Below are 26,003 nucleotides of genomic sequence, written 5' to 3' on the forward strand. Positions count from 1 at the left end.
TATTTTAAAATTCATTATTTCTGAAAAAATAAATCATATCCTATGCTACAGATTGTTCAGTTCTTGCAGTGAAATTGATGATTCAAATCTTTTGATAAATATGCTTTAGGTTAATATATCTATGGCAGGATAGCAGTTTATTGATGATTATTGAGTTTTATGTACATCAATGTTTAGTAAAATAGCTATAAACCATATGTAAACCAAAATTAATAAAAGTGACTGCTTTTTGTAGTATTTGTAAGTCATTTTTGAGTGAATTCAAATGTATTAAAAGTTTATGGGTATATGATGAAATAAACTATTTTTTTCTGCCTTGGCCTGTTGGCATGTACATCATAAGAAAAATGATTAAGGAGAAGGTTCAAGCTTCAGACAAAGAAGGCATAAACCTGTTTATGACTTCCTCTTCAAAACACAAGTCTGAGAAAATTAAAGACCGGAGGGCAACATGGATTCCAGGAACTAATCAATCCAACACAGAGTAACAATAAAATATGAGTAACCAACCAACAACACAGTTATTCCAATCATGCAATGACCAAGTGTTGTCTTAGACTAAAGTGTTTCGGCATGCATGACAGCAATCTGTCCTTCACTATATCCCAGAGTTTGCTCATAGTCATGTCCATTAAGTCAGTGAAGCTATCCAACTATCTCCATCCTCTGTTGCCCACTTCTCTGCCTGCCCTCAACCTTTCCCAGCATCAGGGTCTTTTCCAGTGAGTCAGCTCTTCTCATTTGGTGGCCAAAGTGTTGGAGCTTCAGCTTCAGCCTCAGTCCTTCCAATGAGAATTCAGGGTTGATCTCCTGTAGGACTGACCTGGTTTGATCTCCTTGCTGTTCAATGGGTTCTTAAGAGTTTTCTCCAGCACCACAATTTGAAAGCTACAATTCAGCCCTCAGCCTTCTTTATGGTCCAACACTCACATCTATACATGACTATTGGAAAAACCATAACTTGGACTATATGGACCTTTGTCAACAAAGTGATGCCTCTGCTTTTTAATACACTGTCTATGATCATCATAGCTTTCTTTCCAAGGAATCATAGGTGAATGAATCATAGATGCAAACATAAAAATGAAAACTAAAAAAATATTTAGTATAAAACAGAAAAGATCTTTCAAAAGTTAGGATGATAATTTTTTGAATGAACATAAAAAGGATGGATCTTTAAAAAACAATAAAAGGAGCTTCATGGCATTAAAAAATGTTTGGTGAAAGTTTCTTAAGCATAAATGACACCATTAATAAGGTGAAAATACAAGCCATAGATTGTGAGTAGGTATTTGCAGAACTAATATTTGATAAATGATTTCAATGTAAAACATACAGAGGAAGTCTTCATACTCAATACAAGAAAAAAGCCTACTTAAGGTTTTGATGAACCATCTGAGCACACATTTGACAAAACAGAACACACAAATACACACATGAAAAAATGCTAAGGATAGCTAGTCATCAATGACATTCTTATTAAAGTTAAAGCTTAAACCACAAGGAGAAACTACTGTACTCCATTTAGAATAGCTAAAATGAATAAAAGTTTCAAATGCTGGTGAAAACGTGGAGCAAGTTAAATGCTTATACATGTCAGATAAGACTACAGGGTTAAATAACTTTGAAAATAGTTTAGCAGTATCTTATGAAGTTACAAAAGGACTTCCCCGATTATTATGTGACAGAAACTGTGATAGCAGTTTAAGCCTCAAAGTTGGTGGCAATTTGTTGTGCAGCATGGAAAACTAATGTCCAACAAGGTTGCTAGCTCTGGGGGACTAGGATGTAGACATTGGCTCCAAAGCTAGTCTAGGGGACAGAGGTGTCAGCAATCGGGGGAAGATGCATTGTGGAACTCAAGCCTATCTCAGTGAAAGAATAACCATGCAGACTTGTGGGATTTTGGATCAAGCCATACTATGTACAATACTACTATGCCTGGTGGGAAACAGCCCCTGGTGTGTTATGCCTTCCTGGTAGAGTCTGGCAAGTGTTAGTCAGGTTGTCAGGAGCCTAGGGAAAGCATTTGTTGCTGTTGTTTAGTCACTAAATTGTGTCCAAATCTTGTGCATATCCATGGACTGCAGCCCACCAGGCTTCTCTGTCCAAAAGATTTCCCAGGCAAGAACACTGGAGTGGGTGGCCGTTTTCGCTACCAAGGGTTATTCCCAACTCCAAGCAGGGATAGAACCTATGTCTCTTGCACTGCAGATGATTTTCTTTTTTTTTCTTACCACCGAACCACCAGGCAAGACAGTGGATCTAATTGTGTGATATTTCAGTATGGTAGAACCAGTGGATTGATTGACACTCAGAGGTTTTAGAGATTTAAACATGTTTCCAAAATGCATTTTCCATTTATGAGACTGTATTATTTAATTGTATTAATATAAGCTTGAAAGTGTGGATTGCTTATATGTATTGCTTATAAGAAAACACAGTTTAGTTTCAGTAAAGAACATCACTGTTTCTGAAGACAATAATATTTATTTAGGTTAAGCAATAAAATCAGAGACCAAGTTATATTGTTTATACATCTCAAAGCACATGCACTTCATACACAGAATGGCAAAGAAAAATCACACTGGAAATATATATGATAGCAGTTAATATCTCTGAACAGTTTCATTTTAGCTTATTTATCTTTTGTTTGGGGTTTTATTATAGTCACCAAGTTTTCTTATTCAGTTCATATACTTTTTTATAATTATTTTTAAAGAAATTAATGAAATGGGGTATTTGAGGTGCCATCTCCAGTGATTCAGAAGGAACTACCTTCTTGCAAATTGCCACATGAAAAAAGCATTCAAGCTAGTTTATTCATGTGTGATATAAAAATAAAGACCTCAAGAAATGCTCTCTGGGGCCTAAATCCCCGAGGTCCTGGAAGCATACACAAGCCCTACGTTTTGTTCATAGGAGTCAGATTCAGCTTCCACATCCCTCTCCCCCTCTCTCTGTTTCTTCTTTCTCTGAGTTTTTCTGGATGTTAAGAAAGAAGTATATTCCGGTCACATTAAATTTTTGTGGGCTCCTCCTATATTGGTTCACTCCTTAAGGTTTTACATGATGTTTGAATTCTGAGTGGAAACGCCCCTGGAGACAATTAATAGTAGAAACAGAATCTTCAGGTGAGTTGGTTTCAGGTGGGATGATCTATCTTGTTTCTTTTCCCTCCTTTGGGGAACACTGAGATCCTGAAACCTCTAAAGCAGTGGACACTGTCAGTCTCCGTGCGGCAATGTCTCCCAAGTCCGTTTTCCTGAAGGCTGAGCTTTGATCTCCTCCCCCGTCACTGGGGTATCATCCTGGATTTTGCTTTGAGAATATCCACACTGTGCTTTGCAGAGTAGTCACAATGAACTTTTTAAAAAGAATATTATAATTCCTCAACACCTCAAAATTGACTCGAAAGAAGATAAGAATCATCTGTATAAAATAACAATAAACCCCATAATATACAATTCCATTTTTCTGACAGTAATGTGTGCAGGTATGTCAAGGGTGTGGAAAACATGGCTGAAGTGAAAAGGAAACGTGTCCTCGTGACAGTAATTTGCATGAAATGCTGTATATACTGTTCAAGTGCTGCATCAGTGTGTAAGAAAAAAGGAAATTGCAGGCATTATCTTCTGAGAATACTGACTTGATTAAAGAGGGTTGAAAATTGAATATAGCTAGGATAAGGGTTTAGGTAAAATGGAGCAGAGAAATTTAGATTTGATAAATTAGTTAATAGGGAGAAATGAAAGTTTTTAAGAGTCAGAAACTGTCATAACAGCCACAGTAATCAAGAAAAGAAGAAAGTGATTTTCTCACAGTGCAGGTTACCAGCAGCACAGAGCAGCTGGCTGAGCCTCGGTGACCAGGAGATTAAAGAGGGCTGATTAATAAGAGTCAGATAATGATGAGAAAACACAAGGGGAACAGAGACAGTTATTGAAGGACAGTGATTGATGAATTAGCATGAACAGGGCCAAGAGGAAATAGAGAAAAAGAGCTGAGCTACTCTTTGACCTCACAAACTGTTCCTGCAGTTCTGTTGCTGCCAACTTTGAACCTTGATCTGTTTCTTAGATTGTTTAAAATAATAGGTGTTTAAAAATAATACCAGTTATTCAGAGTATTAAGAATTAAAATGGATGAGGGTGGGAAAACCTATATATTTTGAATTGCACAACTGTCAGACTTGGTGCTAATTATATTAACGTCATCTCCTAACTTAATACTTATACACCTATAAAATATATATTTTCATGTCATTATTATTGATAAAGAAGCTGAGGCTCATAAAATCTGAGTGATTCACCAAAGATCATACGGTAAATGCCTAAGCTTGGAGCTGAATTTAAATGTCTGTTTCCAACTCCTTGCTTCTTGCACTGTGCCAGGCTGCCTGTCACTAACTCTCTTCCACTTCCCACCCATTCCCTTTTCTGCATATGGGAAATACATTTTTTGAGTGTCAAAAGTACCATGAAGCTATTAAGAAATAATGAATTATTTCTCCCTTCACAGGGTCAGACAAAACTAAAATTGCATCTGTGTTTATGAGAGTCAAACTAACAGTCCCTTTATTAATGAATATTTCAGATGTGTGCTTGTTATTGGTTAAACTTATTTTAAAATCTTTGCTAAATAAATATACTTCTGTTGTTATAAACTGCTTACCAGTACAAGATGCTTTTGGTTTCTCAAAATAATGTATACAAATAATGACTGTATGACTCAAAGCAAGGTTATCACCTGTAGTTTTAATCAAACTCAATATTCCTGTCACCAGAAGTCTTGAGGGTGATAATGTAACCTCTTGTGTTTATTACTGTATTTTCTGATTTTCTTGAGAAACAGTATAGAATGTGAAAGAGTTGAGCAAAATATATTTTAAGTTTCTCTGTAACTGAGATATTCTATAAGCCTTTAGTGCTATAAGATTCCTAATAAATTTATTGGATTAGAAATATTGATAGCAGGTTAAGAGATATTGATCAAAGAGTTTAAAAGGCTATACTGAGAGCATCAGTGAGAAAGAGAGAGACATCAGTGGCGCTGTGTGAGATAAAATGATAAACGGCCACAAATAGGAAAGAAACAAAAGGGAGGGTACAAATTATAATACAGCTTCCTGACTTTACCAGGTCGCTGCGTTGAACCCAAGGCCAGTAATTTTAGCATCAAACTGCAGTCGTTGGAAAACTTGAAGATAGAGCTTTATTTTCTTCAATGTCCATTTATGCTTTCCAAGATGTGAAAATTCTTGTGGTGACTCATGACCTCTGCCTTTTCAATGATCTTCAGTTAGAACGTAACGACAGAAGTACTACGGCCTCTAACAACATTACGCCTCCTGCTTTTAAACATAAATCTGAGTGCCATGTTTTCCTTTATTGTTCTGTTACTCCCACCAAACAACACCGACCTTCAGAATGGTGGAACTGTGAAAAACACGTTTTTCTGCAACACTATAGAAAATATTTCTCTCTCACTCTACACTAAATTCAATTTCTGTCACTCATGATCAACTTCAAACCTAACTCATCACTAGCACGCTGTGTTAATTCAAACAAGTGTCTTAACTCAGATATGCTTCCATTTCCCTTTGTAAAATATGAGACTGCTTGTTTTGAAATTCAAAGTCTTTTTTTTTCAAAGTCTCGTTTAGTGGTCAAAACTGCTACTGCTAAGTTGCTTTAGTCGTGTCTGACTCTCTTCAACCCCATAGACGGCAGCCCACCAGGCTTCCCCGTCTCTGGGATTCTCCAGGCAAGAACACCGGAGTGGGTTGCCATTTCCTTCTCCAATGCAGGAAAGTGAAAAGTGTAAGTGAAGTCGCTCAGTCGTGCCCGACTCTTAGCGACCCCATGGACTGCAGCCTCCCAGGCTCCTCCGTCCATGGGATTTTCCAGGCAAGAGTACTGGAGTGGGTTGCCATCGCCTTCTCCGAAGTGGTCAAAACTAAGGCACTAGTATTTTAAGACAATGTCTGCTGCACGATAAATGAGCTATCCATGCACTGTCATCATTATCCTTGTTATTTTATTATCGCTGTCTCAGATTTTCTCCAACAACAATTATGTGGTTTGCTGAAGGAAATCAGAGTGCTGGAGCCATCTTCACCCTTTGGGCTTCTCAGAATATCCCGACCTCCAGGTTCCCTTGTTCCTGGTTTTCCTCACCGTCTATGCAGTCACCGTGGTGGGGAACCTGGGCATGGTCACCATCATCAGGATCAGTCCCAAACTCCACACCCCCATGTACTTTTTTCTCAGTCACTTGTCCTTGGTTGATTTCTGCTATTCCACCACAGTTACACCCAAACTCTTGGAGAATTTGGTTGTGGAAGACAGAACCCTCTCGTTCACGGGATGCATCATGCGATTGTTCTCGGCTTGTATGTTTGCAGTGGCAGAGGCATTCATGTTGGCAGTCATGGCCTGTGACCGATTTGTGGCCATTTGTAAGCCTCTGCTCTATACAGCAGTCATGTCCCCAAAGCTCTGTGCATCCTTAGTGGCCTGTCCCTATATGTGGGGTGTAGTCTCCTCCCTGACACTCACCTGTCCTCTCCAGACATTATCCTTCTGTGGGTTTAACATCATAAATAATTTCCCCTGTGAGCACTCTGCCATTGTCTCCGTCTCCCGCTCTGACCCCTTTATCAGCCAAGTGATCTCTTTTGCCATCTCCATATTCAACGAGGTGAGCAGCCTGGCAATTATCCTCACTACGTATATTTCCATTTTTGGCACTATCATAAAATGCCCTCTGCTGGGGGGCGCCAAAAAGCCTTCTCTACTTGTGCCCGCCATCTGACCACCATCACCATGCTCCACGGGATAATCTTGTTCCTTATTGTGTACCCAGGCCCCAAACTCATGGCTCAGGGTCAAAGTAGGTTCTGTGTTTTATATAGTAGTGAGTCCCATGCTGAACCCTCTAATCTATAGCCTCAGGAACAAAGATGTGAAAGAGAGTGTCAGGAAATTAATGAATCACTTAATACAATTTGGTCGAAGATCTGTATGTCCAAAAGAAATATGATCTATTACATAGTGTTGATTAAATCTTCTTGTAGAGATGATGACTCAAATTACGTAGTCAACTCACTAGATTGTTAATTTAGAGTCATAAATTGGCTATTTGATCTCTTAGTTTTTGTTCCGTTCAATGCCAAATAAAACAGCTGTATATCATGTGTAAAATGATGTGTGTTGTGGGTGTATGAAAGTGAAACTGTGAGTTGTTCAGTCATGTTTGACTCTTTGCCGCCCCACGGACTGTAGCCTGCCAGGTTCTTCTGTCCGTGGAAGTCTCCAGGAAAGAATAATGGAGCGGGTAGCCATTGCCTTCTCCAGGGGATCTTCCTCACCCAGGGATTAAACCTGGGTTTCCTGCATTTCAGGGAGCTTCTTCAACTTCTGAGCCAACATGGAAGTGCTGTGGGTGAAGAGTATCTCCCAGATATCCATGTCACCCAGCACTCAGAATGTCACCTTATTTGGAAATAAGAGCTTTGCAGATGTAATTAAAGAAAGAGTCAAGATGAGCTTAAAGTGAACCCAAAATCCATTGAGAGTGTCCTTATAAGAGACAGAAAAAGATACACAGAGACACAGGGAAGGAGGGTGTGTGACTTCTGCTTCTCTCTCTTTCCTCCTAAACCACACACAACTCTTAAACAACAACAACAACAACTAATTTTTAGTATTGTTGCACATAACTGCTTCTTGGCTGTTTGTAAACCTGCACTCTACACAGCTGTTGTGCCCCAGAAGCTGTGTTCCATCCTCCTGGCTGGTGCTACAGCTGAGCATAGACTGTTTCTCACACTCATCCTTTCAGTTGTACTCCCTACTGTGAGTCCATCTTAGTAAACATATTTTGTATGAGTATTCTGCTGCCCTTTTGGATCTTGTTTTACTTTAGCCAATTCAATGAACTAAGAAAGTTCATAGCCATCATTTCCTAGCTTTCCCTTCTGTCACTATTTTAAAGATACTTTCTACCTGTGGGCATCACAGAGTCCTGTCTACCTGTGCCTTCCACACATCATCATCCTTTCTCTCTATAGCACGTGCATGCTGTGTGCTAAGTCACTTCACTCATGTCTGGCTCTTTGAGACCCTGGACTGTAGCCTGCCAGGCTCCTCTGCCCATGGGATTCTCCAGGCAAGAATACAGGAGTTGGTTGCCAAGCCTTCTTCCAGGGCATCTCCCAGATGCAGGGACTGAACCAGAATCGCTTATGTCTCCTGCAGGTACCTTATCACTAGCGCCAACTGGGAAGCCCTCTATAGTATGCTCAGTTCCAAATGCTCATAAGTGATTGTTCAAGTAGAGTCTGTTTTATACCATGCCAATCCTCACACTGAACTCAGTGACATACAGTATACATACTGCCACACTCACTGACATAATAACTTGAAATGGAGAAAGATGAAACACCTTGTAAGGAAGTTAATAGGCTCCAAAATATTTTAGTGCTCAATCCACTGTTAATAAATATATTTCTATTAAATCATGTATGTGCCTATTCAAATACCACCTACCAAGAAAAGTCTTTTCTGAAAATCTAATAAAATGAGATAATCACTCTTTACCCCCTTAATGATAATCTTTTTGCAGGAACAGATGATATGTTAAGTACACGCAATAATTTATTTGCCTCATTTCCTTCTCCCTCTATACACTCCAAGAGAGTAGAAATTTCTGGTATTATTATTGGATCTTATATCTCTAATGCCTAGAAATTTACCTAGAAAACAAATTCGGCCTTCAATGAATACTTGCTGGATGAATAAAAATGAAAATTTCTGACTAAATTCATAACATTTACTACTGTGCTCACCTAGGTAAGGGAGATTCCCTGGTGGCTCAGATGGTAAAGAATCTCCGTGCAATGCAGGAGACCCAGGCTCAATCCCTGGGTCAGGAAGATGCCCTGGAGAAGGAATGGCAACCCACTCCATATTCTTGTCTGGAGAATCCCAGGGACAGAATAACCTAACTACAGTCCATGGGGTCACAAAGAGATGGACACGACTAGGTGACTGACTATTCACCTGGGTAAGACTTTAGATGACGTCTCCTTAATGAATATAGTTGTCACAGGAGATTTAAAAAGCTAAAATAGCATACATAATACACTCAATGACTTAAATGAGTGCTTCTATTGCTAAGTACTCTAACTTGAAGTATATTTCTTTGTCTAATTTTAAGTCTTTAGCTGTAGCTGCACATTCTATAAACATTTGACTCTCCTGCAGTTTTCAGAACCACAAAATGACACTTCCATTATAAAAAGGGTATCTCACAAATAGTTCTTGAATGTAGTTTATTGGCACTGGTCATGTTCAATTTAGAGATCCTGCCGTTTCTAAGCTAATACCGATTTCAGAAAGTCTGGAGTTTATTCAAAATTCTCCAAGCCAGGCTTCAACAATACATGAACTGTGAACTTCCTGATGTTCAAGCTGGTTTTAGAAAAGGCAGAGGAACCAGAGATCAAATTGCCAACATATGCTGAATCATCGAAAAAGCAAGAGAGTTTCAGAAAAACATCTATTTCTGCTTTATTGACTATGCCAAAACTTTTGACTGCGTGGATCACCATAAACTGTGAAAAATTCTGAAGGGGATGGGAATACCAAACCACCAGACCTGCCTCTTGAGAAACCTGCATGCAGGTCAGGAAGTAACAGTTAGAACCGGACATGGGACAACAGAATGGTTCTGAATAGGAAAAGGAGTACATCAAGGCTGTATATTGTCACCCTGCTTATTTAACTTATATGCAGAGTACATCATGAGAAACGCTGGGCTGGAGGAAGCACAAGCTAGAATCAAGATTGCCAGGAGAAATGTCAATAACCTCAAATAGCAGATGACATCACCCTTAGGGCAGAAAGTGAAGAGGAACTAAAGAGCCTCTTGATGAAAGTGAAAGAGGAGAGTGAAAATGTTGGCTTAAAGCTCAACATTCAGAAAACGAAGATCATGGCATCTGGTCCCATCACTTCATGGCAAATAGATGAGGAAACAGTGGAAACAGTGGCTGACTTAAATTTTTTTGGCTCCAAAATCACTGCAGATTGTGATTGCAGCCATGAAATTAAAAGACGCTTACTCCTTGGAAGGAAAGTTATCACCAGCTTAGACCGCATATTAAAAAGCAGAGACATTACTTTGTCAACAAAGATCTATCTAGTCAAGGATATGGTTTTTCCAGTAGTCATGTATGGATGTGAGATTTGGACTACAGAGAAAGCTGAGCGCCGAAGAATTGATGCTTTTGAACTGTGATGTTGGAGAAGACTCTTGAGAGTCCCTTGGACTACAAGGAGATCCAACAAGTCCATCCTAAAGGAGATCTATCCTCTGTGTTCATTGGAAGGACTGATGTTGAAGCTGAAACTCCAATACTTCAGCCATGTGATGTGAAGAGCTGACTCATTTGAAAAGACCCTGATACTGGGAAAGATTGAGGGCAGGAGGAGAATGGGACGACAGAGGATGAGATGGTTGGATGGCATCACCAACTCGATGGACACTGATTTGGGTAGACTCCGGGAGTTGGTGATGGACAGGGAGGCCTGGTGTGCTGCGGTTTATGGGGTCGAAAAGAGTCAGACACGACTGAGCGACTGAACTGAACTGAAACTGAGGGGGTGTTTATATCACTCAAGAGCTTTACTACCACTATCTGCTTCTCTAGTCACATATTTGAACATTGGAGTTTGTCCTTGCTTACTTCATTATGATTATTTTCCAAAATCACTTTCCATCAGGCACTTCTCTATTTCCAGGGATACCAGATCTCTTAGGGTTTCACTCTATTGAGAAGCACTTAAATTCTTGTCTTGTTCCTTATCTTTGAGGGAAAGATTTTACCTTTTCACTGTTTAATGTGATGAAGGAATGATGCTGAAGCTGAAACTCCAGTACTCTGGCCACCTCATGTGAAGAATTGACTCATTGAAAAATACTCCGATGCTGGGAGGGATTGGGGGCAGGAGGAGAACGGGACGACAGAGGATGAGATGGCTGGATGGCATCACTGATTCGATGGATGTGAGTCTGAGTGAACTCCGGGAGTTGGTGATGGACAGGGAGGCCTGGCGTGCTGCGATTCATGGGGTCGCAAAGAGCTGGACATGACTGAGCGACTGAACTGAAGCTGAGTTTGTCACATATGTCCTTTATTTATGTTGAGACAGTTTCCCTCCCTAACTGGTTTGCTGAGAATTTCATCATGAAAAATTTTTGAATTTTGTAATTTGTTTTCTGCATTTATTGAGATGATTAATTACTTTTATTTGTGTTTGTTAATGTGGCATATCACACTAGTTGATTCGCACATGTTGAACTGTCCTTGCATGCTTGGAATAAATAACACTTGATCATAGTGTATGATCTTTTCAATGCAGTTTTGAATTTGGTTTTCCAACAGAAATTTTTGCATTTATGTTCAATAGGAATATTGACTCTTAATTTTCATTCCTTGTTGTGTTTTTTCTGGTATTGAGATAAAGGTAATGCTGGATTCATAATATGAGTTTGGAAGTACTGCCTATGCTTCTATTTTTTTTTAAAAGATTAAAAATTACTAATTCTTCAAATGTTAAAGTTCACCAATGAAGCCATGTGGTCCTGGACTTATCTTGTGGGGGAGCTTTGGATAACTGATTCAATCTCCTTATCAGTATTTTGTCTATTCAGATTTTCTATTTTTTCTTCATTCAGTCTTTGTAGGGTGTTATGCTTTAGGAATTTAACAATTTCTTCTAAGTCATTTGATTTCTTTTTTTTGGGGGGGGGAAGGGATGTATATTGTTCATAGTAGTTTCTTATGATCCTTGGTTTTTGTGTAGTATCAATGGTCATATCCCTTCTGCCATTTATAGTATTTATTTGAGACTTCTCCCTTATTCTTGATAAATTTAGCTATTTTTCCCTCCATTTTGCTTACCTTTTCAAAAGTACAGCCTTCATGTTGATTGACTTTTTCTATTGCATTTGTTTTAACTCTGATCTTTGTTATTTCTTTTCTTTTACTAACTTTTGACTTAGCATGTTGTGCGTTTCTAGTTCCTTGGGGTATAGAAAGGTCTTAGCTTTTTTTTTTCTTAATGTAAGCATTTTTTCACTGCAAACTTTTCTCTTAAAGCTGTATTTATTGTAATTTGTTATTGTCCTCTAATTTTGGTCATGATATTTTTCTATTTCCATTTGTCTCAGGATATTTTTAAATTCTTTTTTTGTTTCTTCTCTGAACTACTGGTTGTTCAGGGATATGTTTAATCTCCATACATTTGTAAAATTTTTAAACTTATTTCTCTAGCTGATTTCTAGTTTTACACTGTCGGGGTTGGGAAAGTGTTTGATATGGCTTAAATTTTCTGTGACATCCTTGAATGAAGGTCTTACTGTCTGCCAGAGTCAGATGGTATGGAGACATGTCAGCCTCAGTCATGTCAGACTCTTTGTGACCTCATGGACTGTAACCCACCAGGCACCTATGTCCACAGAATTCTCCAGGCAAGAATACTGAAGTGGGTAGCCATTTCCTTCTCCAAGGGATCTTCCAGACCCAGGGGTCAAACCCAGGTCTCCCATATTCCGGGCAGATTCTTTACCATATCCCTAGGATAGTCAGAAAAGCTGAGGTATATCTATGTGTACAAGTTCCTTCCAGGGAGATACTGGTAAATTGAGGTTGGAGGCCCTCAGACAGTTGAATAAGTCAATTTTAATTTTATAATTCCATTGATAGGACTTAAAATATTCTTGCCTTTTGTTCACATCCACTAGATCTCATAATAACAGCCAATTTGTAGATCAAATGAATCTCTACATGCTCTGATACAGGGCAGTCAAATAGAGATTACTTAACCAGATTACACATTTATATTCCCTAAATTAGCAACAATCCACCAACACTCCATTTTTCTTGGACAATATAGCTCAAAAAATGATTTCTACCATGTTTCTGCTGATAAAGAACAGTTCTAAAATATTGTGTGTAAAATGAGAAAACATAGTACAGGTGAAAACCTCTGAGGTCTTTTTTTTTAAAAAAATTATTCATAAGTTCTTTCCAGTATGATTCTGTGGAAGAGGTCAGTTTCTCACAAATGCCCCCTGTGGAAGCCAGAGAATCTTCTTGGGCTTTAATTTCATTCTGAAATGTTTTTTGCACAAAGTCACTCTACAATAATAGCTAGAAAATCTAACAAACAGTGGGCTTTTTAACTTTTGCAACTGTAATAAATAAGTACATGAATTTTACATGTTTCTTCAAATATATCTGTATTGTTTAGACATGCTGATTCAGTGGTTTAGCATCAGATTCTAGAGCAGAAACCCACAAAATAGATACACATTAAGAGTGTATCCAGATGAATGCTCTTTACTTCTAGTGTAATATGTATCTTCTTTATAGATCAGCACCCTGGTATTCACAACCATTTTATATTCTTTCTTAACATTTATTATATATATATGCATTCAAGCCACATACCATATCTTCAGTTAATTTTTATTTTGTTAATTATTGATGTCTAATGAACACTCACAAATGTTATCTACTCTGTTTATTCCTTCCTTTTTCTTTACTTTGTTCTCCCTCTCTCTCTTTCTCCACTTGTGTCCCAAACATTAGGTAAGTGCTTTGGATAATACAGACAGAATGTAGGATCCTTGAGCAAAGATTGTTCACAATCTCATACTGTAGGTCATGATTTCACAAACAGGACAATATTAAATAGACTGATTAAAGAAAATGGTTGTCTGTGAACTATAAAAAGGAACATTTAATCAGAGCTAAGAATGGGAGGAGTTGATAGCTAATTATTAAGGAAAACTATGCAATTTACCAAGGCACTTTATTTTTTATTTATTTGTTTCTGCTAGGGAAATGTAATTTTATTTATTTATTTATTTTTTACATATAAATTTATTTATTTTAATTAGAGGTTAATTACTTTACAATATTGTATTGGTTTTGCCATACATCAACATGAATCTGCCACAGGTATACACGTGTTCCCCATCCTGAACCCTCTCCCTCCTCCCTCCCTGTACCATCCCTCTCGGTAGTCTCAGGGCACCAGCCCCAAGCATCCAGTATCCTGCATCGAACCTGGACTAGTTATTCGTTTCATATATGATATTATACATGTTTCAGTGACATTCTTCCAAATCATCCCACCCTCTCCCTCTCCCACGGAGTCCAAATTGCTTTCAGTTTTGGATTTCTTAAGTCTAAAAAGGTGTGTGTATGTATGTGTCTGTGTGTTCAGTTGCATCCAGCTCTTTGTGACCCCAGGAACCACAGCCTGCCCAGCTCCTCAGTTAATGGAACTTTCCAAGCAAGAATACTGGAGCAAGTTGCCATTTCCTATTCCAGGGGATATGCCTGACCCAAGGATTAAATTCGAGTCCCCTGCATCTCTTGCATTGGCAGGCAGATTGTTTACCACTGAGCCACTGGGAATCCCCTGAAAAGGTATACAGCTGCTCAACTCAAGACCTCTATAAGTGTCAAATTATCTTCCTAGAATCATTTCCTTCCCAAAGTTTTGGATCTGACAATATCTCCTTTAAAGAAAACCTTTCTTCTGCACACTATGTTTTGACATTTTTTCCTAGATTTTTAACCCTACTTTTTTTTTGTTTTTAATTAATGAAAGTCTTAAACTTTACTATGAATTGTATGTGTGGTTAGTTAGTAAATGTTTCTTTATTCATCTAGATTATACGGTTCATTTTTATACAAACTAATGGGTTTTTAAAGAAATGTAAAGCACTTAGAGACAGACAAAGAAGAATTAAATAGTTGATAAATATTAATACACTTGAAATAATAATGTTTGAATGAATGGATACATACAAAACGTATGATAGAATTTGAAGAGCCAGGAAGTTTTACACAGGGTTTCACAGATAAGGTCAAGACATAAAATGAAGCATGACAAGTTTTGAAAACTGCAACAATTTCCTATGGCTTAACTTTACTATAGATACTCATTTATTAAGTAATTTGATAAAATTATATTTCTCATGCATCATACCGTATAATTTTGCAAAAATAATAACTACTATATGTGTGTGCATATGTGTTATATAAATCTTTGAAACCATCTTTTATTTTTTAGTTTTCCTAGAGCATTTTTCACATCCTTGTTCCGTAGGCTATAAATCAGAGGATTTAACATGGGAATCATAAGGGTGTAAAACAATGAGGTCATTTTGTCTTGATCTAAAGAGTAGATTGAACTTGGCCTAAAGTACATAAAAAGCATAGTTCCCTGGAAAATTGCCACAGCGGTTAAGTGGGAGGCGCAGGTGGAGAAAGCTTTGAACCTCCCCTTAGTAGAATGGATCTTTGAGACTGCTAGGATGATATAACAGTAAGAGACAAGAACTCCTGAAATTGAGCTCAATTCAATGAAGCCGAAAACAATAAATACTATCCATTCATTGACCTGTGTATCAGAGCAGGAAAGAAGGTAGAGTGGAGGTAAGTCACAGAAGAAGTGGTTAATCTCATTTGACCCACAAAAGCATAAGTGGAATGCTAATGTCGTGTGGATCAAAGCATCTGTCATTCCCACCAGGTAAACCCCAGCCACCAGCAGGGAGCACACCCCACTGGACATGCTGACTGCATAGAGCAAGGGGCTGCTGATGGCCCTGTGTCGATCATAGGCCATCACTGCCAGCAGGAGACACTCAGAATCTGCAAAGGTACAGGCAATCAAGAACTGTAGGGCACAGCCATAGAAGGGGATTGATTTGTTCTTGGCTAAAAGGTCAACCAGCATTTTGGGCCCAATGGCTGTGGAATAGCAGAGGTCACAGAAGGAGAGGTGGCTGAGGAAAAAGTACATTGGCGTTTGCAGCTGGGGATCCATTCTAATCAAAATGATCATACCAAGATTTCCCAGAAGATTAATGAGATAGACCATCAGCAACATGGCAAATAAGGTCACTTTCACTTCCAGATCACTGGTAATCCCCAAGAAAATGAATTCAGTCACAGAGGAGCAATTTTCTTTCTCCATTCTTTAATTTTTCTTATCTAAATTTTTGACAAAATGATCAGGAAAAGTGTAGACAAATGTACGGACATCTGCAAAATATCTGTAAAGGAGAGCACAGTCTCTTTGTGTAAATGTCATTTTATACTCAGAAAATTACCCAATCATGCCCCTACTTTTTGAAGGAACATTGTTACCTACCTGGCAAAATAAAAACAAACAAAAAACTATATTACACATTGAAAAAGTTTTATCTAAGTCTGCATGTCATTATGATGTATATAAAACTCTATGAGTTTTTCATTTTCCTAGGTTTTTGCCTTCTTACCTCTGGAGGTATAATTGGAAGAATTAATGTCTTATTTTATGTTCAAAATACCATAGAAGAGACACCAATGTTTGAGAGACCTGGCTGTTAGTTATAGGATTAAGCATTTTCCATCTCTGGAAATAGTCATTTGGGCACAAAAATTTGTTACCATTGTTATGTTTCTCAGAATACAGCTCAGCTAATGTTGATTTGAAATGATTGTCTATACATTCTAGAGCATATCAGCAACCATTCATAATGAAAATTACTATGTTACCGTCCTGGTCTGTTACCTTCAGCATCTGGTAGACATAAAATAGGCACTATTGAGCTTTACTGTAGAAACGTGTTGCTCCTTTGCCACAGTTCTCTTTACTGATCTCTGCTTCGCCCTGGTGCCAGAGGATGGATCCCTTGACCAGCCAAAGAAGAACAATACAAAGAAGTGAAAACAACAGAATTTAACACACACATCTGTGTGTCTTTGATTTTAATTGACTTTTGTATTAAAAAGAAAATGAGATGAGGTGTAATGAACACTTCCGATGTGTCGAGTGTCCTCCTTGTGTATGTATCTGCTTGCGTCATGTCTGCATGTCTCTACTGATCTAAGAATTAGCATATTGGAGACAGGTTTTCTTTAAGTACATATTGGCGTATGATTTACATGGAGTTAAGTTTCCAAATATTGCTATTTATACTGTTCTGCCTATATTATGTTTGAAATAAAATTTTAAAAAATATGTATATGCTTCCCCAGTGACAAAGAGTAAAGGCTTTCCTGTGAATCTAAATTAAAAGAAAATAATTAAACAATCATTTTATAGATACTAGAGACAGATTCTTCCAATTCTGAGAAGAAAATATTTTCTGATTTTTTAACTCATGAGTTTATTATATTGAATTGGTAGGCATAAGTAATTAATTGAGAAATTTCTCATTTTTTAATGCTAAAAAAATTTTATTCCTCTATTCTTAAATCTGGAGACTCAAGAACATACCTGGAATGAGCAGGTCTTTCTGTCTTTGCTGCTGCTGCTAAGTTGCTTCAGTCGTGTCCGACTCTGTGCGACTCCATGTCCTTGCTACTGATGTCTAAAAAATAAACAGCTAACCTTTTATTTTGCCAGGTAGCATTTGGGACTTAAGTCTCTGAAGCATCCACCCTCTGGCTCAGTGTTTGCTAACATTTGGCTAATTATATTTTCTGCTCTGCATTTTCCCCTGTGAAAACAGTAACAATCTTTGCAAAAAATAAGCTTCATTTCTTCACTATTGTCAACATACTGATCTGACAGTAAGAAAAATACAGATTATGTTAAGTCTAAGCTGCACAGTTACACTGAATCTGAACTCCCCTTACCTAGTCAAAGCAGAGATCCCAGGAATTACAAGATTTCCCAACTTAGTAATTTACATCTTCCTATTATTCATTTGGTTTCTTTCTTTTTGAAATATTCACCTTCTCTATGTCATTTAGCAATATTTCTAGTAATAAAAATATATGAAGAAATGTCAAAGCAATGCATGAAAAGCCAATAGATTCAAATAATCCATACCTAAAATCAATTATTTTTGATTAAGGCAATGATTTGACATAGTTTGTGGGGATACTTGGATTCAAACAAACATTAGAAATGAAAAGTGGGGAAAATGCACTTATTTTATTCCTGCACTATATCTTTTTAGAATAAAGATTGACTCAGGTGTTAAAGCCTTTTTATGACTCACAATTTCCTCTCTTATTAAAGAGGCAAAAACAAGATATGTGTATTAAAGAAAATTGATGATGAATTTAAGTCCTCTTAGGCTTCAAATTACTGCAGATGATGACTACAGCCATGAAACAAAAAGATGCTTGTGACTTGCCTGGTGGCTAGATGGTAAAGCGTCTGTCTACAATGCAGGAGACCCGGGTTCGAGACTTGGGTTGGGAAGGTTGCCTGGAGAAGGAAATGGCAATCCACTCCAGTACTATTGCCTGGAAAATCCCATGGATAGAGGAGCCTGGTAGGCCTGAGTCTATGGGGTTGCAAAGAGTCGGACACAACTGAGTGACTTCACTTCACTGTGCCTTGGAAGAAAAGCTAGGACTAACCTTGGAAGGAAAGTTATGACCAACCTAGATAGCATATTCAAAAGCAGAGATATTACTTTGCCAAAAAAGTCTGTCTATCAAGGCTATGGCTTTTCCAGTGGTCGTGTATGGATGTGACAGTTGGACTGTGAAGAAAGCTGAGTGCCAAAGAATTGATGCTTTTGAACTGTGGTGTTGGAGAAGACTCTTGAGAGTCTCTTGGACTGCAAGGAGACTCAACCAGTCCATTCTGAAGGAGATCAGTCCTGAATGATCATTGGAAAGACTTATGCTAAAGCTGCAACTCCAGTACCTTGGCCACCTCCTGCAAACAGTTGACTCATTGGAAAAGACCCTGATGCTGGGAGGGATTGGGGGCAGGAGGAGAAGGGGACGACAGAGGATAAGATGGCTGGGTGGCATCACGGACTCAATGAACGTGAGTCTGAGTGAACTCCGGGAGATGGTGATGGACAGGGAGGCCTGGTGTGCTGAAATACATGAGATCACAAAGAGTTGGACACGACTCAAGCGACTTAACAGCAGCAGCAGCAGTAGGCATAAAATGTTTTATTTACAAATTTATTTTACCAAAACAGTAGCTATGACTGTGGCTTTGTAGTATAGCCTGAAGTCAGGCAGGTTTATTCCTCCAGTTCCATTCTTCTTTCTCAAGATTGCTTTGGCTATTCGAGGTTTTTTGTATTTCCATACAAATTGTGAAATTATTTGTTCTAGCTCTGTGAAAAATACCTCTGGTAGTTTGATAGGGATTGTGTTGAACTGCTTTGGGTAGTATACTCATTTTCACTATATTGATTCTTCTGATCCATGAACATGGTATATTTCTCCATCTATTAGTGTCCTCTTTGTTTTCTTTCATCAGTGTTTTATAGTTTTCTATATATAGGTCTTTAGTTTCTTTAGGTAGATATATTCCTAAGTATTTTATTCTTTTGGTTGCAATGGTGAATGGAATTGTTTCCTTAATTTCCTTTTCTACTTTCTCATTATTAGTGTATAGGAATGCAAGGGATTACTGTGTGTTGATTTTATATCCTGCAACTTTACTATATTCATTGATTAGCTCTAGTAATTTTCTGGTAAAAGAATGAAATTAAATCACTTTCTAAAACCATACACAAAAATAAACTCAAAATGGATTAAAGATCCAAACGTAAGACCAGAAACTATAAAACTCCTAGAGGAGAACATCGGCAAAACACTCTCTGACATAAATCATAGCAGGATCCTCTAAGATTCACCTCTCAGAATACTGGAAATAAAAACAAAAATAAACAAATGGGATCTAATTAAAATTAAAAGTTTCTGCACAATAAAGGAAACTATAAGCAAGGTGAAAAGACAGCCTCCTGAATGGGAGAAAATAATAGCAAATGAAGCAAATGACAAGCAACTTACCTCAAAAATATACAAGCAACTTATGCAGCTCAATTCCAGAAAAATAAATGACCCAATCAAAAAATGGGCCAAAGAACTAAATAGACATTTCTCCAAAGAAGACATATGGATGGCTAACAAACACATGAAAAGATGCTCAACATCTCTCATTATCAGAGAAATGCAAATCAAGACCACAATGAGGTACCATTTCACGCCAGTCAGAATGGCTGCAATCCAAAAGTCTACAAGCAATAATGCTGGAGAGGGTGTGGAAAAAAGGGAACCCTCTTATACTCTTGGTGGGAATGCAAACTAGTACAGCCACTATGGAGAACAGTGTGGAGATTCCTTAAAAAACTGGAAATAGAACTGCCTTATGACCCAGCAATCCCACCGCTGGGCATACACACTGAGGAAACCAGAATTGAAAGAGACACATGTACCCTAATGTTCATCGCAGCACTGTTTATAATAGCCAGGACATGGAAACAACCTAGATGTCCATCAGCAGATGAATGGATAAGAAAGCTGTGGTACATATACACAATGGAATATTACTCAGCCATTAAAAAGAATACATTTGAATCAGTTCTAATGAGGTGGATGAAACTGGAGCCTATTATACAGAGTGAAGTAAGCCAGAAAGAAAAACACCAACACAGTGTACTAACACACATATATGGAATTTAGAAAGATAGTAATGATAACCCTGTATGTGAGACAGCAAAAGAGACCCAGATGTATAGGATGGACTTTTGGACTCTGAGGGAGAGGGAGAGTGTGGGATGATTTGGGAGAATGGCACTGAAACATGTATACTATCATGTAAGAAATGAATCGCCAGTCTATGTTTGATACAGGATACAGGATGCTTGGGGCTGGTGCAAGGGATGATCCAGAGAGATGATATGGGGAGGGAGGTGAGAGGGGGGCTCAGGACTGGGAACTCATGTACACCCATGGTGGATTCATGTCAATGTATGGCAAAACCAATACAGTATTGTAAAGTAAAATAAAGTAAAAAATAAAAATTAAAAAAAAGAAAGATTAAATGGGAAAAGAATGAAGACTATTGAGATAGACAGAGTGTTAATATATATTAGTTAGCCAATAATTAATGGCATAACATTGAAACCATGGGCTTCCCTTGTGGCTCAGCTGGTAAAGAATTTGCCTGTAATGCGAGAGCCCTGGGTTTGATCTCTGGATTGGGAAGATCCCCTGGAGAAGGGAACAGCTACCCACCCCAGTATTCTGGCCTGGAGAATTCCATGGACTGTTTAGTCCATGAGGTGGCAAAGAGTCAGACATGACTGAATGCCTTTCAGTCACTCATTGACACCATATTTTATCTGACTTTAATATATTCTAGCCAATGTTTTCTTATAAGCAACAGTTGAAAAGAAGTTTGAGTAAAGTAATAAAATATACCAGAAATAGAAACCCATAAATCTTTTATAATATAGAATAGCTATTTTACGGTGTTTTTACCATGATAACTCTTCTTAACATGCCATCAGTTCAGTTCAGTTCAGTCACTCAGTCGTGTCCGACTCTTTGCGACCCCATGAATCACAGCACGCCAGGCCTCCCTGTCCAACCCCAACTCCCTGAGTTCACTCAGACTCTCGTCCATCAAGTCAGTGATGTTATCCAGCCATCTCACCCTCTGTCGTCCCCTTCTCCTCCTGCCCCCAATCCCTCCCAGCATCAGAGTCTTTTCCAGTGAGTCAATTCTTCACATGAGGTGGCCAAAGTACTGGAGCTTCAGCTTTATCATCATTCCTTCCAAAGAAATCCCAGGGCTGATCTCCTTCAGAATGGACTGGTTGGATCTCCTTGCAGTCCAAGGGACTCTCAAGAGTCTTCTCCAACACCACAGTTCAAAGGCATCAATTCTTTGGCACTCAGCCTTCTTCACAGTCCAACTCTCACATCCATACATGACTACTGGAAAAACCACAGCCTTGACTAGACAGACCTTAGTTGGCAAAGTAATGTCTCTGCTTTTGAATATGCTATCTAGGTTGCTCATAACTTTTCTTCCAAGGAGTAAGCGTCTTTTAATTTCATGGCTGCAATCACCATAGTGTTTTACAAATACCACCATGAAAAGCAAAGTAATTTCATAGGCTTTATTTTTTCACTCTGAAATACTTTTACATAAGGACGTTTTATTTACAATGGCAGCTGGAAAGTTTAAGACCATCTGAGGCTTTTAACTTTGCAATTTTAATGTGTAAATAAGAGTGTTCTTCAGTAGTTTATGGCATTTCAAAAATATGATTGGACTGTAGCCTAGCTTTCTCAGCAAACTGATTCAGTGTTTTAGCCTTCAGGAAGCCATATCAAAGTCAGATGTAATAGTCAAATATCAAGAAGTTATAGCTTCTTACTTCTAGTGCAATTAACAAATACATGTGTCTTTATAAGAATATTATCTTAGTGTCCATAACAATTTTATGCATCTTCCAAAAAACTGTTGTGTATATACATACAATATATATACACTGTTGTGAGGTATGTGTCTATGTGTGTGTGTGTGTGTTAAGATACTTAACAAATCTTCAATGAATTTTGTATTATTGAGACATAAGTAATAGTCAAAAAATGTTGCCGACTGTTTTTAGGTAAATTCATGTTTATTTATTTTATATCCCGGGCAAAATTCAGTGCTTGTTAACAAGGATGAAATGCTAGTTCTTTAGCAAAGAATGCTCACAAAAAGGGTGATATAAAGCAATGCCTTAAAGGTGATCGTTTGTAAACCACAGAGAGGTGGGCATTTAACCAGGGTTGAAGATGAGGAGGCAGGAAAGAAAATTATCTTGGAAGAAGTGCAGAAGAATTGATAGTTGATAACAACAGCACAATATTGTACTTTAACAAGTAGAGAGCTCTTCTGTATGTCTTTAAAATCTAATCTTTAGATATCTTATTTTTGTCAAACTTTAACTTATATGCAGAGTACATCATGAGAAACGCTGGGCTGGAAGAAGCACAAGCTGGAATCAAGATTGCTGGGAGAAATATCAATAACCTCAGATATGCAGATGACACCCCCTTATGGCAGAAAGTGAAGAGGAACTCAAAAGCCTCCTGATGAGAGTGAAAGAAGCGAGTGAAAAAGTTGGCTTAAAGCTCAACATTCAAAAAACCAAGATCATGGCATCTTGTTCCATCACTTCATGGGAAATAGATGGGGAAACAGTGGAAACAGTGACACAAAACTTTATTTTGGGGGGCTTCAAAATCACTGCAGATGGTGATAGCAGCCATGAAATTAAAAGACGCTTATTCCTTGGAAGGAAAGTTATGACCAACCTAGATAGCCTATTCAAAAGCAGAGACATTACTTTGCCAATAAATGTCCGTCTAGTCAAGGTTTTGGTTTTTCCAGTGGTTATGTATGGATGTGAGATTTGGACTGTGAAGAAAGCTGAGCACCGAAGAATTGATGCTTTTGAACTGTGGTGTTGGAGAAGACTCTTGAGAGTCCCTTGGACTGCAAGGAGATCCAACCAGTCCATCCTAAAGGAAATCAACCCTGAATATTCATTAAAAGGAATGATGTTGAAGCTGAAACTCCAGTACTTTGGCCACTTCATGTGAAGAATTGACTCACTGGAAAGACTCTGATGCTGGGAGGGATTGGGGGCAGGAGAAGAAGGGGACGACAGAGGATGAGATGGCTGGATGGCATCACCAACTCAATGGACATGAGTTTGGGTAAACTCCAGGAGTTAGTGATGTACAGGGAGGCCTGCCGTGCTGCGATTCATGGGATCTCAAGGAGTCAGACACGAATGAGAGACTGAACTGAAGTGAACTTATTCAAATGTGATGTGAACTTATTCAAATGTACACCATGTGTAATTATTAGTACAGAATGTGATATAATGTATGCATTGAGAAATGATTAACACAATAAGGTTGATTAACACAGGCTTCATCTCACAGTGTTACCATTTTGAGTGTGTGTATAGTGAGGACAGTTAAGATATACTTTTTTTTGCAAATTTCTCAAGTTTTCATTATTGTTAACTAGATATACCATATACATTTAGATCCCCTTAATTATTCGTCAAATAACAAAGTTTGTACACTTTTTCTTATATCACCAATTTCCCCTACCTTTTGGGCCCTAGCAACATTCAACTCAGTCTGTTTTTGTGAATTTCATCTTCTTCTTCTTATTATTATTTTTGGACTGTAGCACTCAGCTTGCCGGGATCTTAGTTCCCTGATCAGGGATCAAACTGGACCCAGTTCGTGAATGCATTGAGTTCTAATCACTGGGCTGTCAGGGAGTTCCTGAATTTGACTTTTTAGATTTTACACATATGTGAGATCATACAGTACTTGTCTTCCTCTCTATTGATATTTCACATAACACATGACCTCACAGTTCTTCCATGTTGTAGAAAACATGACTTCTAAAAGACATAGACATGCACACTTCAGTTCAGTTCAGTTCAGTCACTCGGTTGTGTCCAACTCTTTGGGACCCCATGGACTGCAGCACGCCAGGCCTCCTTGTCCATCACCAATGCTGGAGTTTACTTAAACTCATGTCCATTGAGTCAGTAATGCCACTTTAAGATCTGAATAACTGTCAGATCCTTTGACTACAACCTTTTCATTTCCCAGATTGAATCTTTTTAAAATTTGACTGAAGATCTCTATCCAAAGTAGCTTTTCATTTTGAATAGTTTTAGATATTTTTGTTTTGAAATTATAGCCCTTTATGTTTTATGTCATGATGAATTTGAGGCCAATGATGAATTACTTGACTGTTTTTTTAAATTTGTTTTTAGTACTAACTTCTGTAGTACATAAACTATAAGATCTAGAATAATATATAAAAAGGCTACAGGCTCAAAGATCACTGAGTAAACGCACAATAAATCTTAGTGTAATTGAAAACAATGTTTGAATTAAACAATGAACAAAATTACTACAATGGAAAAGACAGAAAAGGTTTTCACACAGACAAAGTGCTACACACACACACACACACACACACACACACACACAAATCCTTAAAGCATAATGAAACACGACATGTGTGGGGGAAACAAAATTAAGATTTAGTACAAATATCACTTTAATAATTTGAGAAATTATTATTCTCATGTATCCTATCATTTAATTTTAGTAAATCAACAAACAATATATGTATTTGAATGCATAGGTATACACAAATGCCTAATACAAAAAACTAAAACCATTTATTTTTCAATTTTTCCAGGGCCTGTTTCACATCCTTGTTCCTTAGGCTGTAAATCAGAGGGTTTAACATGGGAATCACGAGGGTGTAAAACAATGAGGCCATTTTGTCTTCATCTAGAGAGTAGGATGAGCTCGGCCTGAAATACATGAAGAGCAGAGTTCCCTGGAAAATTGCCACAGCAGTTAGGTGGGAGGTGCAGGTGGAGAAAGCTTTGAACCTCCCTTCAGCAGAGTGGATCTTCAAGACTGCTAGGATGATATAACAATAAGAGACAAGGACTCCTGAAATGGAGCTTAATTCAATGAAGCCAAAAATCATGAATATCACTAACTCATTGACCTGCGTGTCTGAGCAAGATATCAACAGGAGAGGAGGAACATCACAAAAAAAGTGGTTAATCTCATTTGACCCACAGAAGCATAAATGGAATGCTAATGTCGTGTTTATCAAACCATCTATCATTCCCACCAGGTAAACCCCCACCATGAGCAGGGAGCACACCCTGCTGGACATGCTGACTGCGTAGAGCAAGGGGCTGCTGATGGCCTTGTACCGGTCATAGGCCATCACTGCCAGCAGGAGACACTCAGAATCGACAAAGATACAGAAAACCAAAAATTGCAGAGCACAGCTATAGGAGGGGATTGATTTGTTCTTGGCAAACAGGTCCACCAGCATCTTAGGGCCGATGGCTGTGGAATAGCAGAGGTCACAGAAGGAGAGGTGGCTGAGGAAAAAGTACATGGGTGTGTGCAGCTGGGGATCCATCCTAATGAGGGTGATCATTCCCAGATTTGCCAGAAGATTGATGAGATAAACAAGGAGAAACATTGTAAATAGGATGAGTTTGTTCTCAGCGTTATCAGTAATTCCCAAGAAAATGAACTCAGTCACGGAGGAGCAATTCTCTCTTTCCATTCTTCTTTGATCTTGTGC

General features: G+C 38.2%; 2 protein-coding genes and 1 pseudogene across 2 annotated transcripts; 1 reads left to right on the forward strand and 2 right to left on the reverse strand.

The window, feature by feature from the left end:
* Nucleotides 1-6,076: 6,076 nt before the first annotated feature.
* Nucleotides 6,077-7,044, forward strand: LOC138421030 (olfactory receptor 5D13-like; annotated as a pseudogene).
* An 8,078-nt stretch (nucleotides 7,045-15,122) lies between these two features.
* Nucleotides 15,123-16,067, reverse strand: LOC138420532 (olfactory receptor 5W2-like). Its single transcript, XM_069553768.1, has one exon. It carries the CDS (start codon nucleotides 16,065-16,067, stop codon nucleotides 15,123-15,125), a length of 945 nt encoding a protein of 314 aa, XP_069409869.1.
* An 8,988-nt stretch (nucleotides 16,068-25,055) lies between these two features.
* LOC138420511 (olfactory receptor 5W2-like) lies at nucleotides 25,056-26,003 on the reverse strand. Its single transcript, XM_069553748.1, has one exon. The coding sequence runs from the start codon at nucleotides 25,983-25,985 to the stop codon at nucleotides 25,056-25,058; it is 930 nt and encodes a 309-aa protein (XP_069409849.1). The 5' UTR covers nucleotides 25,986-26,003.

This window comes from Ovis canadensis, chromosome 15 (genome assembly GCF_042477335.2).
Source record: "Ovis canadensis isolate MfBH-ARS-UI-01 breed Bighorn chromosome 15, ARS-UI_OviCan_v2, whole genome shotgun sequence".
Taxonomy (NCBI): Eukaryota; Metazoa; Chordata; class Mammalia; order Artiodactyla; family Bovidae; genus Ovis; species Ovis canadensis.